The sequence below is a fragment of the Perissodus microlepis genome, chromosome 1, assembly GCF_051167445.1.
Source record: "Perissodus microlepis isolate ML-2025 ecotype Zambia chromosome 1, ASM5116744v1, whole genome shotgun sequence".
Lineage (NCBI taxonomy): Eukaryota > Metazoa > Chordata > Actinopteri > Cichliformes > Cichlidae > Perissodus > Perissodus microlepis.
In genome coordinates, this window is record NC_140461.1 from 37,168,487 (window position 1) to 37,184,480 (window position 15,994).

A 15,994-nucleotide genomic window follows, 5' to 3' on the forward strand; every position below is an offset into this window, starting at 1 on the left:
AAAACGAGCAACCACAACTCCAAATAACTTTCATGTTCAAAAAGGAGCAGGAAGAAGCATAAGCTTATTTAATCCCACCCCTTTTCCACTATCTAGTAATCAATAGACTACAGAAATACAGAAATACCTCCCTGCAATTACATTATATGTCATGTGTATTTTTATTTTTTTTATTATTCTTTTTTTTATATATATATATATACATATATGTTTCTATCTATCCATACATACGTATATACACATACGCACATATACACATTTTCAATAACCCCATTAACACCTCAAAGGATACACAACCTACAGATATATATATACCCATACCAACATACCTGTGCACCCGCACACACATGAAAATATTGGACAAGAACACCGTATCAAATCTCTACCTCTTCCCTGTACCCTGTAAAAACCATATCCTTAAACCGCTTTTTAAACTGCGCCATGCTCGGACATTGCTTCTTTACTTAGTCTGTTCCACAGCTTCACTCAACACACAGAGATGCAAAAACTTTTTAATGTTGTACGGATACGAGGATGTTTTAAATTTAATTCCCCCCTCAAATTGTATCCCCGTTCCCTTTTAGAAAACATTTTTAGAATATTGTCAGGAAGCAGGTTATTTATTGCTTTATATATAATTTGTGCAGTGAGAAAATGAACCAGATCTGTGAATTTTAGAATTTTTGATTTTAAGAATAGTGGATTTGTATGATCTCTGTAACCAGTTTTATGGAACAATAGAGAATGTGGAGTGATTTGTGGTCCAGAATGTGTTTCACTTTACTCAAGATTGAGACACTTCTTGAAATTTTGTTATGTATATGATTTATATGAGACTTCCAGTTTAATTTATCATCTATAATCACACCAAGAAACTTATGTTCAAGTACTCTTTCAATTTCCACACCATCTATATGAATCTGCACTTGTGCATTTCTAAGGGAATTCCCAAATAAGATTATTTTAGTTTTACTTAGATTTAGCGATAGTTTGTTCCTGTTACACCATTTTTGAATTTTGCACATTTGTGAAGTAATTGTATCCAGCAGCTCCTTTAGATTCACCCCAGAACAAAAAATATTTGTGTCATCTGCAAATAATACTAATTTTAATATATCAGATGCCTTACAAATATCATTTATATAAATAATAAATAATTTTGGACCCAGTACAGAGCCTTGTGGAACACCACAAGCAATGTCCAAGCATGATGAGGAATGGACACCCAGCTTCACAAATTGTTTCCTGTCACTTAAATAATTTTTCACCCATTGCAGTACAACCCCCCTGATCCCGTACCGCTCCAGTTTATTAATTAATATGTCATGATTGATTGTGTCGAATGCTTTCTTGAGATCCAGAAATACTCCAGCTGCATACTGTTTCTGATCTATAGCATTCGTAATCTCCTCAATTGATTCGATTAATGCCAAAGATGTTGATCTTTTTGATCTGAATCCATATTGACTGTCATTTATTTTTGTTTGTCTGATAGCATTTAAAAAATAAATCAGACATTATAACCTTTTACTCACTACTTGATTAGTCTTTTCACCAAGTACTTTTTTACTCTTATTTGAGTAACTTTTTTGAAGACTAATATTTTAATGTAATGCTACTCTTACTTGAGTCCAATTTTTGGATACTCGACCCACCTCTGGATACTGTGGCATACAGACTGGAGCAGCCAGCAATCGAACCATCATCATTGTTATTAGTAGATGACCCCCTGCCACAACCACAGCAAAGAAACCCATCATCTATTGGTCTTATAGCATCAGCTGGACTTGAGACATGACGTATCGGGGAAACTGGATATGTGAAATCATTGAAAGTGCCTTAAACTTATTATTTATAATGTGCAGCGGGGACATAGATGTACATGTAGATGTCACAGTCAAGGTAACAGCCTTCATGTAACATTACAAAAACTGATGACATGTCACATGCTTTCTGGCACGTTCTGGCTTCAGGATGCCTTAAGCACATTATTTTTGAATTCCAGTTGCCTAGATGATCAGCATCGCCACAGAAAACAATACACTTGTTTGTTTTTAATTTATTTCGATCGTGTGAACAATATACAGAAGTTCATTTAGCAACGAAAAGAAGAAAACAATGCAATACAAAATAAAGTTAATACATTTCAACATTTCCCAATTGCTAGCCTTGGTAGCCGGGGATCAGATTCTCTGCTTAGGCTGCTGCCCCCGCGACCCGGCCCCAGAGAAGTGGCCAAGAAGAAGATGGATGGATGGATGGGCATTCGAACATTGCTTCACCTGTTCTGATTCAGTTACATATGGAAAAGGAGTGGGAAGAAGTGACACTTATTTAACCCCACCCCTTCACCATAAGTTATCTCCCTGCTGTTACAGAATTTCTATTTACAGTTCTTTGAGTGCCATGTTTCTTTCTGCTGCAGCACATATCTAATGACAGACAGGCTGCTAATATCAAAGAGAGCTGGTTTAATTAACCACCTAAGTTACCATTAAGTAGACACCACAGTAATCACTGCTGTTGGCACATTGATGACATGCAATGCCAAACTTTCAGACGTGTTATAACAAGATGTTGCTGATTAAAAGTCAAGAGATTAGCAAATTAAAAGATTAACGTGTCACGAACCTGCCACGCCCTGTCAGGTTAGTGAGAGCGAGGCTAAGCAGCAGTCCAAAGCTCTTTCGTTTGACTGTGCAAGCAGACGCCTTACAGTCATTTCTGCAGAACTTCCATACAAACACACTTGGGGGTTTTTTCCTTCAAGCTGGCAGAGGCCATGGGACAAGAAGAAAGTCACAATGAGGAGATGGACTTGACAAGGATTCATGAGCTGTGTGTCATTTTTATGAAGGAGTGTCCAAGCGGTGCCCTGCACCTGCATGAGTTCAAGAAGATCTTTGGAGTTCCAAGCAGCTCTGTAGAGGAGTCCCTTTTCATAGAAACAATATTCAACTCGTTCGACACAAACAAGGTAAAAAGACGGAACAATTTGTGTTTGTAAAAATAAATGTACAACTTCACTGTAAATGTACCTTTTTGTTATTTTTAAACAGGATAACACACTGGATTTCCTCGAGTATGTGGCAGCACTTCACTTGATCTTACGAGGTAATCTTGAAGATCGGCTCAAGTGGTCCTTCAAGATGTATGACAGTGATGGAAACGGCAGGCTGGACAGGACGGAGGTGAAACGGCTGGTCAGGGTAAGATAAACTGTGTGATTCAAAGTTTTCCTGCTTGGCTTTTCTTTTCATTTTGAACAGTATGTTAAGAGTGAAGATTTGTAGAAAAGGAGGCTCATCTGTGTGTAATCTGTCTTAACTGTGAGAAGTTACCTGGTTTCATAACACAAATCTTTTCAAGACAGCTTAAAGTACTACTCCTGTGCACCAGATTAGGCCCAGGGGTCATGTAATGCAGCCTCACGGGACATTGGATGAACACATAATGAGGCCATTCTGGGAGGCTGCTGTTGTAATTTACTTGAAGCTTCTAAATTTGGAGACATAAATGCTGGTCATTTATGGTAAAAGAAAACTTTAAACACTTTTTATTGTTTTCTTGTTGAAATAACAAATCTTAGTAATTCTAAGTCATTAGTTTGTTAACTGATGTTAAAACAATCTTATTTGTGAGCAAACAGACAAAGTGTGTATACATCTAGCCTTTTTTTGGTGTGTGTGTGTGTGTCTGTGTGTGTGTGTGTGTGTTAGACCACAACACAATATGCTGTTTTTTCAGCTATGCATCATATTTAGCAAATCACAAAGAAACAAAACTTTGGCAGAGTCGACCCTGTCAGAACAGAATGAACTTTCCTGTCAGCATATTGGAGGACAACACACTGTATATTTAGGAAATGAGATCTAAATTGAATGTGAGTGTGCTTGATCATCATTTCATGTGTCTCATACAGATTCTTTACAAAATCAAACTCCACAAGACTCACATAAGCATGACTCCATCCCAAATCTGTGACCGAATCTTCAAGCTGGTTGACCAGAATAATGATGGTGAGTGTAAACCACTACACTATGTTGTGAATATGCTGTGATTGTTCTGAATATCTTAGACATGAGACGTAACATGTCTCATGGTCTCATGTCACTGTAGTTTGTTCCTATACTGACTTCATATATGTTCTGTTTTCATTTCAATGTATCCAAAATAGTAAATCACCACAACCTAATACGAGTTTATCGTTAACTACCCACTTTTAGTTTTAAGTATTTAGATGTTCCAGTTGTCTCTTCTAAGGAGGAAGCAGGTGTAATAAAATATGTATCTAATCATAAACTCTGAGGTGATGAAGTCTTGGAGCTTCTTCTGAGAGCCTCTTTAATCATCTCTGAGTATATCGTCATCACTGGAGCTCCGATACTTGGATTCACTGTGGCAAAAAGAGCAGAGCTTCAATTTTCATGCAGTGGACTGTGTAATATGAATGCATCATTGTGGGCCATATAAAGAAAGGATTTTTTTAAATGAGCTTTGTTCACTCGGTCACTGTCATAGACAGAATAAAGATCTGATTAAAAAATATGTACATTTCTTTCTACTGCCATAATTTATATTAGATATTGAAATCTGATTATTCAGCTCTAACCTGACAGGACAAACTGTAGGTGACAGACACTGAAGATAACATTAGCAACGAGAGAACATGGCTCGCTGATGGATCTGTGGTGGTGACTCAGACAGTAATAGAGTCTGATGTGGATCCACCCTTAATAAGCTTGTTTTTAGTAACTAAAATCAGTTTTTATGTCAGAACATTTTATTGTTTCAGCAGTTGTTGTGAAGTTGTTCTTCTTAACTAGAAATAATTCTGCCATCGTGCACTCTCCTTGCCCTCTGTGGTCTTTCAGTTTTTATTCCTGAGCTGTGCACTCATTCTTATAAATTCAAATAAAATACAGATTTTACTTTTTGATTCAACTTCAGATATCATGTCTGCTTCATTTGTCATTAAATAGCAAGGAGGCAGACCTTACCTGGTCATGAAAGTGGTTGTCAGTCAATTGTCCCATTCATTTTGAGCCTTTAAATTGGGGCACTGTTTCTAGAAAAAGCTGTAATTCTTAAACATTTAATGCAAAAAAAATAAATAAAATAAGACCCCTTGAATTAAAGCTGCAACTCAGTTACATTTTGATTATTTAATGTACAATTGCCTGTAATGGTGTAACACTGCAAAAATGTGACTTTTTCCCAAACATCATAGAAGCCGTGGTATAAAGTCAACAGTGTGGATCGTGTTTTTGTGCCCAACAGGTGAGATAACCTTGTTGGAGTTCATGGAGGGAGCTCAGAAGGATGAATGGGTCATGGACCTACTGAAGCTTGATGTCAACGCCACCGGCTGGGTCATTCAGAACTGCGGCAGACTGGAATCAGCCACATGATTTATTTGGAGGCCGACAGAGTGGTGCTATCTACATACCTGATGTTTAAAAGTTTGCCTTTGTCTCCACGTTCATCTCCCTGCAACTTGGAGCTGGAGCACAGTGAACTGTTTCATAGCTGCAGTTCAGCAGGGGTGGTTGGTCCAACAGTCCAACAGGCATTGCTTTGTGTCTGTGGTCCGAGCTTCTTATCAGACTTATTTTTCAAAATGTCAAAACTGGAAAAAAATAGCACTTAGCTTCAGGCAGACTCCATGTCATTTCACTGGATGATATCCAAAAACAGGTGAAAAGAAAAAGAAGAGAAAAAATAGAACAAAAAGAAAAAAAAAAACGTGTGCAATGACTTTAGTTAATCACACACTGTTTCAGGATATCAAGCAACATTTGTCCAGCTAAAGAAATCGAAACTCACAAAACGTCTTGGTAAATGCAGCTGATGTAAATTCATATTCATGTGTTATTATTATATTCTTAGATCCATAATGGTTACCCATAAAGGATCATATCTTATAAATATATTTATACAGAGAGACAGAGTTAATTTACTGTCAACAAAAAACTGAAGCACACCTTATTTAAGCATATTTATATATAATTAGTTATTATGATGAGGCTGTATACTCTTGATTTGGACATTATACATGAACCTCTTCTGTTACTCCTGTAGTGTTCAATCATCAGAGTAATGTAATGAAAGATACTTACAGTCATGTGAAAAAGACATTTCTGATAGGACTCTGTAGAGTTATAGAGTCATTGTTAGCCTGCGGGTCTTCTTTTCACAGCAATAACTTCAAGGAATTATTCACTGTGTGAATTTATCAATCTATCCATTCTCTGTTGAGGGATTTTGACCAACTTTTCTTTACAATAGTGTTGATTGAGGTTTGCAAGTAAATAATTTATGCACAGCAGTTCACTCAGACTGAGGTCTGAATTTTAACTGTGCTGAGTCAAAACTTTGACACCTTCTTTTTTAGCCCTTATGTGCTGGTGTGCTTGGATCCGTGTTCTGTTGTATGACCCAGTTTTAGCCAAGCTTTAGCTCTTGGATAGATGGCCTCACATTTGACACTAGAACACTTTGGAACACAGAGTTTTCCATGACTGCAAGTGATCCAAGCCCAAATCATCACCCCTCCACCACTGTGTGCTTGACAGTTGATATAGACTGTTTCTGCTGTGCTGTTTCATACTTGCTGATGATCAGTTAATCAGATGCATCTGATTAGCAGCACCTGACGGCTATTTTCTCTCTTAATTCCTATGGAAGCAGGAGCATTTAGTTTTTGACAGGACTGCACAGAGTATGATGGTATGTGCTAATAGTAGCAGCACATACCCTGCAGAGTGGTGGAACAATGCATAACTACAGTTTGTTTTATTTATTGATTTATTTAATCATTTCTTTCACAAACTGGTGTCTAACAACATTATTAAGGAAAAGACAATAACAGATAACAATAACACTGTATTATGTCATGCAGGAGTGTGCCAAAGGAGGCAGCGTAACACTGAATGTGAGCATGACTTTTGTTTCTTTGTTGCACTTGGAATCTTTGTCACGCGTAATAATGTATCCATTTAAACTTATTACAACAACTTCTTTTGCCCTTTTACAGCAAACAAAAACATGTTTTGTTCACAGCAAGTTGTGTTTCTGCCATTTTATCATTTGGCAAGAGAGACTAAAAGAAACTTTCTGATGAAACCAGGCAATACGGTAAAAAACAAACCAAAACAAGGAGCTGAGAGATACTAAAACTGGTATAATTATCTGTGGATTTGTCACTTTATGTACAAATTACACTACAGACTGTACATGTGGGATGACATAGGACAGGACAGGAGATTATTTTAAGATTATTTTGCACCTGGTGCCATCAAACTATCATCAACTATCATCAGGAGGATACTCGAAAATATATGTGGTCTCAACATATTTAGAGTTAGAGTTTATCAGCACAGATATTTCTGTAGTGTTTCACTTCCTGTTTGGACATCAAAAGATTTCCTGGTGAACTTGAAAGACCATTTATATGAAATGTGCAATTATTTTATTAATAAAATATATATATATATATTTTACATCATGTTGCATTTTCTTTGTTTTTCATACTGTACTAGTTACTCACTCAGGTCAGCAGTTTGTACACATCTACGCTGAAGCCCAGTCAAACAAAACTCCCTGTAATTTTTGATATTTAAACATTTTCTTCTTTAATATCAGAGATGAAAGCTTTACTAACTTTCATTTAAACTTAACAACATTTCTGTTTTCATAAGTGAATTGTAGTGTGTTGTTATTGTGTTTTCTCCATGTGCAGGAGTTCAGGTGGTAGATGTCTGTCTGTACAAAAGACAGCATCATATATAAAAAGACATGAAGCTATGAATGCACTGAAGGTCTAACAGTTAATTCCAAAAAATTCTCAAGTTCATTAAACCTGATTTCTCAAATCCAGGGAACTTGGAACACTGAGATTTCCTTCACTGTATGTCAAATAACTAATTGGTCAACTTTACTTTATTTCATGAGCAGGTTTCATGCTGCAGATTTGACGAACCTGCATTCCAAAAGTGCATAATTTAGGTATCTATGATACGTTTATGGCAGACACTTGTAATTATGGTGATAAATCATCCAATTCTAAATTCTAAATAATTTTAAAGTTTACAGTTGCAGAGGACCAGACAAGCCCAACGTGATCTCATGGAATTTGGTATAAATGGCATTTCAAGCACATTTAGCATGTAATATCTATAAATTTTAAGCCAATTCTAAGGTTGACATAAAGTTTATTTCCTTGTGTGATATAATTAAAAATGGTCTAAAAAGCGTGTAACTTTTGCATATGGCTTTAAAAAGTAAGCTGTTAGCTATACTCTTTATTTGTGTTGTAAAATTGGGCATTAACATGGAAGTCTATGTGGATTTGGAGGCAGTCTCAATTTTTGTCATTTTACTTTGGCCGTATTTTTCAGCTCTGAGGGTTGTTCCTTGTGTCTCACTAGTGTTTAGCATGTCTAAACTCACAGCTCTCATTAGACGTGTTTTTTGCTGCATTAGATGCTTGAGTTCAGCCAATAACAGGGACCGACATGGGCAGTAACCAGCTGGTTAAAAGTGTGGAACATGCAGCTGCCAAAAAACATGAACAACTTCTCTCAGGAGTTTAAATAAAACATAAAATAAAGATGGAGTTTGGCGCCTTGCACTTACCACTTTTGAATAAGTAAATGTGTGTGTTTGTACTCAATTTGTAACCAATGGTTAATAGCCAAAAGAGTTTTACTGATAAATGCAGAGTTAAGCAGATTAAAAAGGTTGCACACCTCTGTGGTCATTTTTAAAATAGCCAGTTGTATGTAGCATTGCATACGTTACAGCATACTGCCTACATTATATGTATGTGTATATGTAATGTAAACGTATTGTTCTTACTGTTAGTCGCAAAAAACCAAAAAACGATTATTAACTAGTTGCTCCATCCTTTGTCCAGTATGTCCACTATTACTCCTCTGCACATATCCAAACCACCCTAACCTTACCTCTCTTGCTTTTTCTCCAAACCACGTGAATACCAAGGTTGAGCGGTTGGGGGGAGAAAGTAAGAGAGGCAAGGTGATGACAATTTGAATTTTGTTCTTTTGATTTCTTGAAATACAGAAAGAAATCTGTTGAAATACTTACAGAAAGCAAAGAGTCATTTTAGTTTTTATCGTTTAAAAAAGGAGAAAAAAAGAAATATCAGATTGAAAGTGGTGCTTGATAAAACTATTGTGGTGACACACTGCTTGCCAACAAAATTAGGGTTCAGCAAAGGGCCGTTTAAACGAAAGCGGAAATGGTAAGACGATCATTCTCTTGGTCGCTGGTTTCTCTTTGATAAGGATTGGAGAGTACAGCATGCCTATTCCAGTGCTTAAATGTAAATGTTTAGCTAATGGAAGACTTAACTCTTTTATTGTGGACAAATACATTATTTTTATATGCAATGTGTAACTCGTTAATAATTATACACAGATGGGTACCCTCCGGACTCCCGCAAAGATAACAGAAATGCGCATGCGCATTGTCATCCCAATTGTCTATTGACAAACGTGAGCAATCTGTCCCGTTTCACTTTAGTCGTCAAGAAGAATAAAAATGTAATATTGCAGGATTTGTTTAACGTGGCGATCTTTGAAGTGGATTCTTCATGACTTTGTGAACCCGGTGAGCTGTTGGAAGTAATGTTTTACCGGGTATAAGATGCATGACATAGCGAATTTCTCGTGCGGCCAAGATGAAATTCAGAGCTAACTATGTTAGCATGTAGCTGCATAGCTGACAAGATTAAGTTAGCTGGTTGGATTAGCGTTAGCTATAACTGGTCATTTAAAAAAAAAAAACTCCGACCGACCTGCACAGGGCAGCCCCTAAAGACCTGCTGCTGAACGAAGTGCGAAGCTTTATGAGGTCGGATGACTTGTGGTACGGGACGGTCAGTTGTAAGAATTGCTGATCCCGGCTGCTAACTCAAGCTCAGCTAATGTCGATCAAACGTTAGAGACGCTACATTTCTTATTTTTCCTCCTATAACATGGCGATTCTATTATGAATTTAGTGTGTGTATAATCACCATATAAACGCGAGCTTGTGTTTCAACAATGTTTGCCTGCAGTAGCTTAAACAGTGCTCCTAATTTCCATATATTAGGCACACTGGGAGGATTTAAGGATAAAATACCACACATTCCCAGTCTGACCGGGAATGATTCTGCGTTATAGACTTCATGCAGACTTCAGTTGTTCTTCTTGCTTGTGGCTCATTGTTGCTTGAAACTTGTGTTTGTAGGTATAATTCGTAGAAACCTAAAAAAGTCCTGAAATTCATGAAAAGCTACACTGTGGCATGAATCGGAAAACCAGTTTGACCTGATATTTCCACCTTGCGTCACGTGGGTTGGACGGTTCAGCGAGTGAATGAATTTGGCTGATCATGCACCCTGTTGGTGCACTATGTGAAGCACAGGGCCTCGAGTCGTGGTCAGTTTAAGCCTACATTTAGTCTTGCAGTGGTTTGAGTGGAAGATCAACACCTGTCGGTCTGGATTTAAGGAACGACATGCCTTTTGTTGCTCCAAATCAGCTGATGGCCTTTTGGAAAGTTAGAAAGTCTTTACAGTTATATTTAAATCTATCCTTGGTCACCATCCAAACAGCCCCTTGTCTGACTTGGCATAGCTTTGTCCTGTTAGCTCAGGTTAAATGACCTGAAAACCTTCCTGCACTCCTCAGTCAATCTGATATTCTAGAGTGCTAGTAAATATTTTAAGATCGGACATTGTGAGCACAGTCTTGTGTTGCCTGTAATGCTGTGACCGCTGACCTTCTAATTCATTTACATTATTATAGGCTTTCGTTGTCAATTATAAACATTTTTTTTTAGAGAACTTTAGGCTCAGATTAAATAGTGTTTCTGACATAAAGCCCGTCTCACAAGGGCAACCATCTCCACAGCCTAGGCAGCAGCTGACTCACTTGCATCACCACAAGGCTTTAATAGTTCTTCTAAAGGTTTACTTAGTGAAATCTTATGACTTGTACTTCTTCCATGTAGTCCTTCCTGAACAAAGGCTGACTTTGAGTCACCTTGGCTCATCCTGAACTAAACAAAAGTGAGTCTGAAGAGGCTAAAGTGCACCACTGTAAGAGAGGTGACGAGTGAATGCAAAGAAATGGTTTTATCCTCATTAGACTGTTTTGTTTTGAGAGTTGTTGGATGCCAAAATCTTTGCTGATATGAAAGAAATGAGATAATTAGCCCAGCATATTGCTTTGGATGATTCACAGTTCCATATAATCATTATTTAGCTTCTGCTGAGCTTTAATGCAGGCCCTCATTTTATCCTATCTGAAACAAGATATACTGCTCCTTCCCGTTCACCCCTTCTTCTTCTACTCTTTGTAAACAGAAGTTTGAACAGCAGGTGGGTGGGGCTTTTAGGCTCACCATCAGAGCGGTGTGCCCGAGGTGACCATGGTACAGATATCTGTTCATTGCCGTTATACAGAACCAAGATAAAAAACCAAAACAAAACTGCCTCTTGGCTCACAGGGAGTATTTGTACTTACACTGAGCAAATTGTTGAATATGAATATTCACTATAGCAGTGAAAAAAAAAAAATTTAAAAGAGCAATCAGTGAAAAGTTTAAATAATGGAGTAAATTATTTTAATAGGTAGATGGGATGTAGAGGTGTGTGCCGTAAGATGTGGTGAATAATACATGCAGATTTTCTTCTTGTAACACACTGAAGAGAACTGAAAGGGGACACATTGTTACTCTGTGAATATTTACTTTTTGTGTTGATGTTTCAGGTCCAAGAGTAACCATGCTTAAATGGTTTTCTGGTGAAGAGGGAGAGCCTGGCTCTGGAGTAAGTACACATGTGCTCATTTCCCATTCCTCGAAGGCTCAGTAATCACTGATTATCACCGATAACAAACTATATTCTGAAAGATTACACAAGCATTAAGCCCTTAAAGTGCTAGACTTTGGCACACTGGAACGCTGGACTGTTTCCAGATTTTGCCTCCATCACCTTTTCAAAACCACAGCTGCTACAAATGCTACAGAGTAACCTTTCTATGTACCTGACAGCATTTTTCACACTGTGATGAATCATTTCATGTCATCTCATGTGGTGTCATTATTATATAAAAGGCATTCAATTAGCTGAAAGGAAACCTGGTGTAAGCTATGCAGTGCATTTTGTATCCAGATAAACTGGAAATTGTGGGACTGCTGGCTTTGACTTGGCTGCCTGTGAGGGCGCGGAGTCACTGTTAAAGCTTAAAGCTCCTCACATCCGGATCCTCTTTGCTTTATAGCTCATATGTTGACATTCGGATTAGTTCTGACTAACTGATGTAATCAGTGTCAATTTGCAAATCATATTTTACATTTTCTGCACTCTATTATAATATTACAGTACTATTACTGCATTATCATTCTAATACTTCTCACTCATATGTTCAGTCTCTGCATACTCTACAGCAGCGGTCTCCAACCTTTTTTGCGCCACGGACCGGTTTATGCCCGACAATATTTTCACGGACCGGCCTTTAAGGTGTCGCGGATAAATACAACAAAATAAAACTAGTACCGGTACCAAAAAAAAGAAAATTTATTCATAACACACGTGAAAAGACCCAGGAAAACAGAGTTAACGATCAAAACGATAACAAAATAACGCTGAAAACCGATAAAAACCCTGAAAACGATACATTTCACACCTGAGCCTCAACTCTCGCGGCCCGGTACCAAACGACTCACGGACCGGTACCGGTCCGAGGCCCGGGGGTTGGGGACCGCTGCTCTACAGTACACAGTTCCTAAACAAAGCAGCATTTTGTGTTGCAAATAAACATGAGCGCACTCACTGCAACATTATCAGTGTTCCTTTCACTGACTCACCACCTCGTCTGTCTCTTCTCAGGGCTCGGGCTCTCCACCCAGCCATGCTGGTGGCGGAGAGATTCCTGTGGAAGAAATGGCAGAGAGGCTGACCCAGACTGAGCAGCTTGTCACTCAGCTGAAGGAGATGATTCGTGAAAAAGATGCAGCTCTTTGCTCCAAAGATGACCAGCTGAAGGTGGGGACAATTTCTTCTACAATGTTAGTCCAATAAAGAGCTGTGCATCTGGTAGGACAGTGTTGTCCAGTTGTGCCAAACAGGGATCATATTTCTCTGATTAAACCGTGAAAAACACGTGCTAGCCAGTTGTCATACAGTCAGGTCCATTAGTATTTTGATAATTATATATTTCTTGAAATTTTGCCTAACATCATCAGAGTGGAATTTAAATTAAACCATCAATATATGATTGAAGTGCAAACTTTCAGCTTTATTCAAGGGTTTAACAAAAGTATTGCATTACTGTAGCAATTATAGCTATTTAGTTATTTTTATACATAGCTACATAGATACATACATCCTCCATTTCACAGGTTTAAAAGTAATTGGACAATCTTATAAAATTTTTAATGCAAGGATTGCATTTAATAGTTGGATTCACTCTGCCCAAGACCGAGTTACTGGGTTCCCAACCTGTTGGGCAGGCCTCAGCCTGTGGTGCCTGGATGAATATAGCCTAAAGAGGATACATGGGTCTGTCCTCCTGTGGACTCACCAGCTGCACAAGGTGCTGTAGAAATGGATGCAAAACGTGACAGGCAGCAAGGGCGGAGGCCTTGGTGGTCTGATTCTTGGCTGTTGAAACTAGCTGTGTATGTGTTATCACCTCTCTGGTGGGGAAGGAGCTTGAACTTGTGCGTGAGGTTTAGCAATACCAGCTAGATATAGTTGGGGTCTCCTCAGCACATGGCTTGGAAACAGTCTTTTGGACGAGAGAGTCATTTCCTTACGTATTCAGGTCAGAGAACGGATCCTCACTGTCCTTTATGCTTATGCACTGAATTACACTGTTAGACAGTTGGGTGAAGAGAGGAGCTGAACTGTCGTCTGTTCACCACCTGGGGGTGATTTGGCAGAAGGTGCTGAAAAGGCTAGACACACGCCCTGGTGTACTGGGAGTAGAGCAGGGCGATATGACCAAAAATATTTATCACGATATACATTTGAAAACGATATAACTGACGATATAACTGACACTAGACAAAATACTTTACGACTCCACAACTTTATTAGTGCAAAAAAAAAAATCAATGTATTTTCACTTAAACAAGCAGCTGTTTTTTATGTGCATTAAAGTTATATAAAAATGTAACAGTGCAAATACAAATTCCTTGCTGACAGTTTAACCAAAAGGCATTTCCAGTGGAAACTGGCCGACATATCCTCAACATAACCATGTATAATATCCACAAAACTTAAAAAGAGGTTATACACACACAATACGGTAACATTATGTTGAAGCACAGTACGTGTCACTCCGCGAGGCTCCTGCCTACGATAGCCGTAATGCTCCGACAATCCATCAAGCGGTGCGGCTTCGTAGCTTAGCAAAGTCGTACTGAAACATTTGACAGATTTTCGAGCGCCGTGTACATAAAATCGTTTCCAGGTCAGTAAACACAACCAGAATTCATACATAAGGCACACGGGATTATAAGGGGCTCTGTCGACTTTCAGAAAAATCAAAGGATTGATTTTAAGTGTGCCGTATTTTCCAAACAACACGGTAATAACGACGGCCCGCTAGCATGCGCTACCAAAAATAGTGCTTTGTTGTGTATCTGACGGACGAAAGCTAAACCAGTTCCACTTTCACCCTTCTCATTCTCCGTCGCCGCCATGCTTTTTCCGCCATGTGTAAACAAAGGCACTGTGCATGCGCGTTTTACCCATATTCTATCGCGGTATTTCATTTTCTTATCGTTGCCCAACGTTATACCAGTATTACTGTGAACGGTATGATATGGCCCAGCCCTAGCTGGGAGCATGTTGCAGTGGCCTGGGTCCACATGAAGTTTAATTCCCACCTCCAGCAGAACTTTGACATCATTCTGAAGAAGGCTGGGCAGACAGGTGCCTGCTCAAATCTGCTGCTGCAAGGTAAGTGTGAAGCGTAGAGCTGCTATTCCTCTATATTGAGAGGTGGTTTGGGCATCTGACCTGACGCTTTCTGGGTGAGGTGTTTTGTACATGTTCTTCTTGGAGGAGGCCCTCAGGTCAACCCCGTACACAGTGGAGAGATTCTCAGCCGGCCTGAAAAAGTCTGTGTTCCTCTGGATAGGCTAGTGGACTGTCTGGGCTTTGATGGATTGGCTGAATGTACCAGTTTATTGATTTAGTTTTTGCTATCTCTTATTGATTCTTTACAATACAAGTTCAACCTTAGTGCTCAGTTCACTCAATTTCATATCTTTTATCTGCTTACTTTCTCGTGGAATGATGAGGGAACAGATGTCTGTAAATCCTAAACTGTTGATACAAGACTTTGGTTAAACCTTGAGTTGAAGCTGAAAATCTCGAGTTTCATCTTGGTTGTTTGATTAAAAATCCCCTGTGTTGGTACACAGAGGCAAATTTGCCATTGTCCAAACACTCGACTCTAACTGTAACTGCATTAGAATCAGATTAGAAGCAAATTCTGAATGAATGTTTGCAAATTCCACCTCTAAAGGTACAATTGTTAGTTTTAAATAGAGACTGACACGCGCTATTTATAAATGGTGGCCTCAGCTGTTTATCATACAGTAGCCACCATAGCTGGAGATGTACACTTAAATAGAGATGGGCAAGAAAACTGAACTCAATTCAGACTTAATTCTTTTCGATTTTGAGATATATGTATTTAATATGTTTATGTTGAAATGCACTGACCAAGTAAAGCAGTCCTGGAGATATCAAGAGAAAGAAAACCAGAGAAAAAATAATTAAACATGAACCTATATGCTAATTTCCAACTACACATTGTTATTTATGGATTTGTCTCATTTGCAGTTGAAAATGAGCCCTCACACTGGGCTGTCAGTGTGTTCTTGAGTAGCGTGCAGATATAGCTAAAAATGTAAACATTGTTCAGGTTTTGATAGAAAATCAAGCAAAAAAAGGGGATGTGGGTAC

The 15,994-nt window shown here is 38.5% G+C and overlaps 2 protein-coding genes across 5 annotated transcripts in view; both read left to right on the top strand.

Annotated features, from left to right (window-relative positions):
* Nucleotides 1–2,699: 2,699 nt before the first annotated feature.
* Nucleotides 2,700–7,409, top strand: guca1g (guanylate cyclase activator 1g). The gene is made up of 4 exons (XM_084920405.1): nt 2,700–2,977; nt 3,060–3,209; nt 3,923–4,019; nt 5,281–7,409. The coding sequence occupies exons 1-4, from the start codon at nt 2,783–2,785 to the stop codon at nt 5,409–5,411; spliced, it is 573 nt and encodes a 190-aa protein (XP_084776531.1). The 5' UTR covers nt 2,700–2,782; the 3' UTR covers nt 5,412–7,409.
* A 2,083-nt stretch (nt 7,410–9,492) lies between these two features.
* LOC146394214 (uncharacterized) overlaps nt 9,493–15,994 on the top strand; it is a 41,058-nt gene continuing 34,556 nt past the window's right edge. For all 4 annotated transcript variants that reach the window (XM_084920170.1, XM_084920243.1, XM_084920335.1 and 1 more), the window contains exons 1-3: nt 9,493–9,633; nt 11,781–11,839; nt 12,902–13,057. In XM_084920170.1, coding sequence (XP_084776296.1) covers nt 11,795–11,839; nt 12,902–13,057 — 201 coding nt within the window. In that variant the 5' untranslated portion in view covers nt 9,493–9,633; nt 11,781–11,794. The remainder of the gene's footprint in view (nt 9,634–11,780; nt 11,840–12,901; nt 13,058–15,994) is intronic.

Bases quoted from the DNA above. Each gene is read 5' to 3' on its own strand.
- guca1g (XM_084920405.1), top strand. From the start codon at position 2,783: ATGGGACAAGAAGAAAGTCACAATGAGGAGATGGACTTGACAAGGATT. The intron at 3,210-3,922 runs GTAAGATAAACT...TGTCTCATACAG, and splicing joins AGGTGAAACGGCTGGTCAGG to ATTCTTTACAAAATCAAACT. The intron at 4,020-5,280 runs GTGAGTGTAAAC...TGTGCCCAACAG, and splicing joins GGTTGACCAGAATAATGATG to GTGAGATAACCTTGTTGGAG.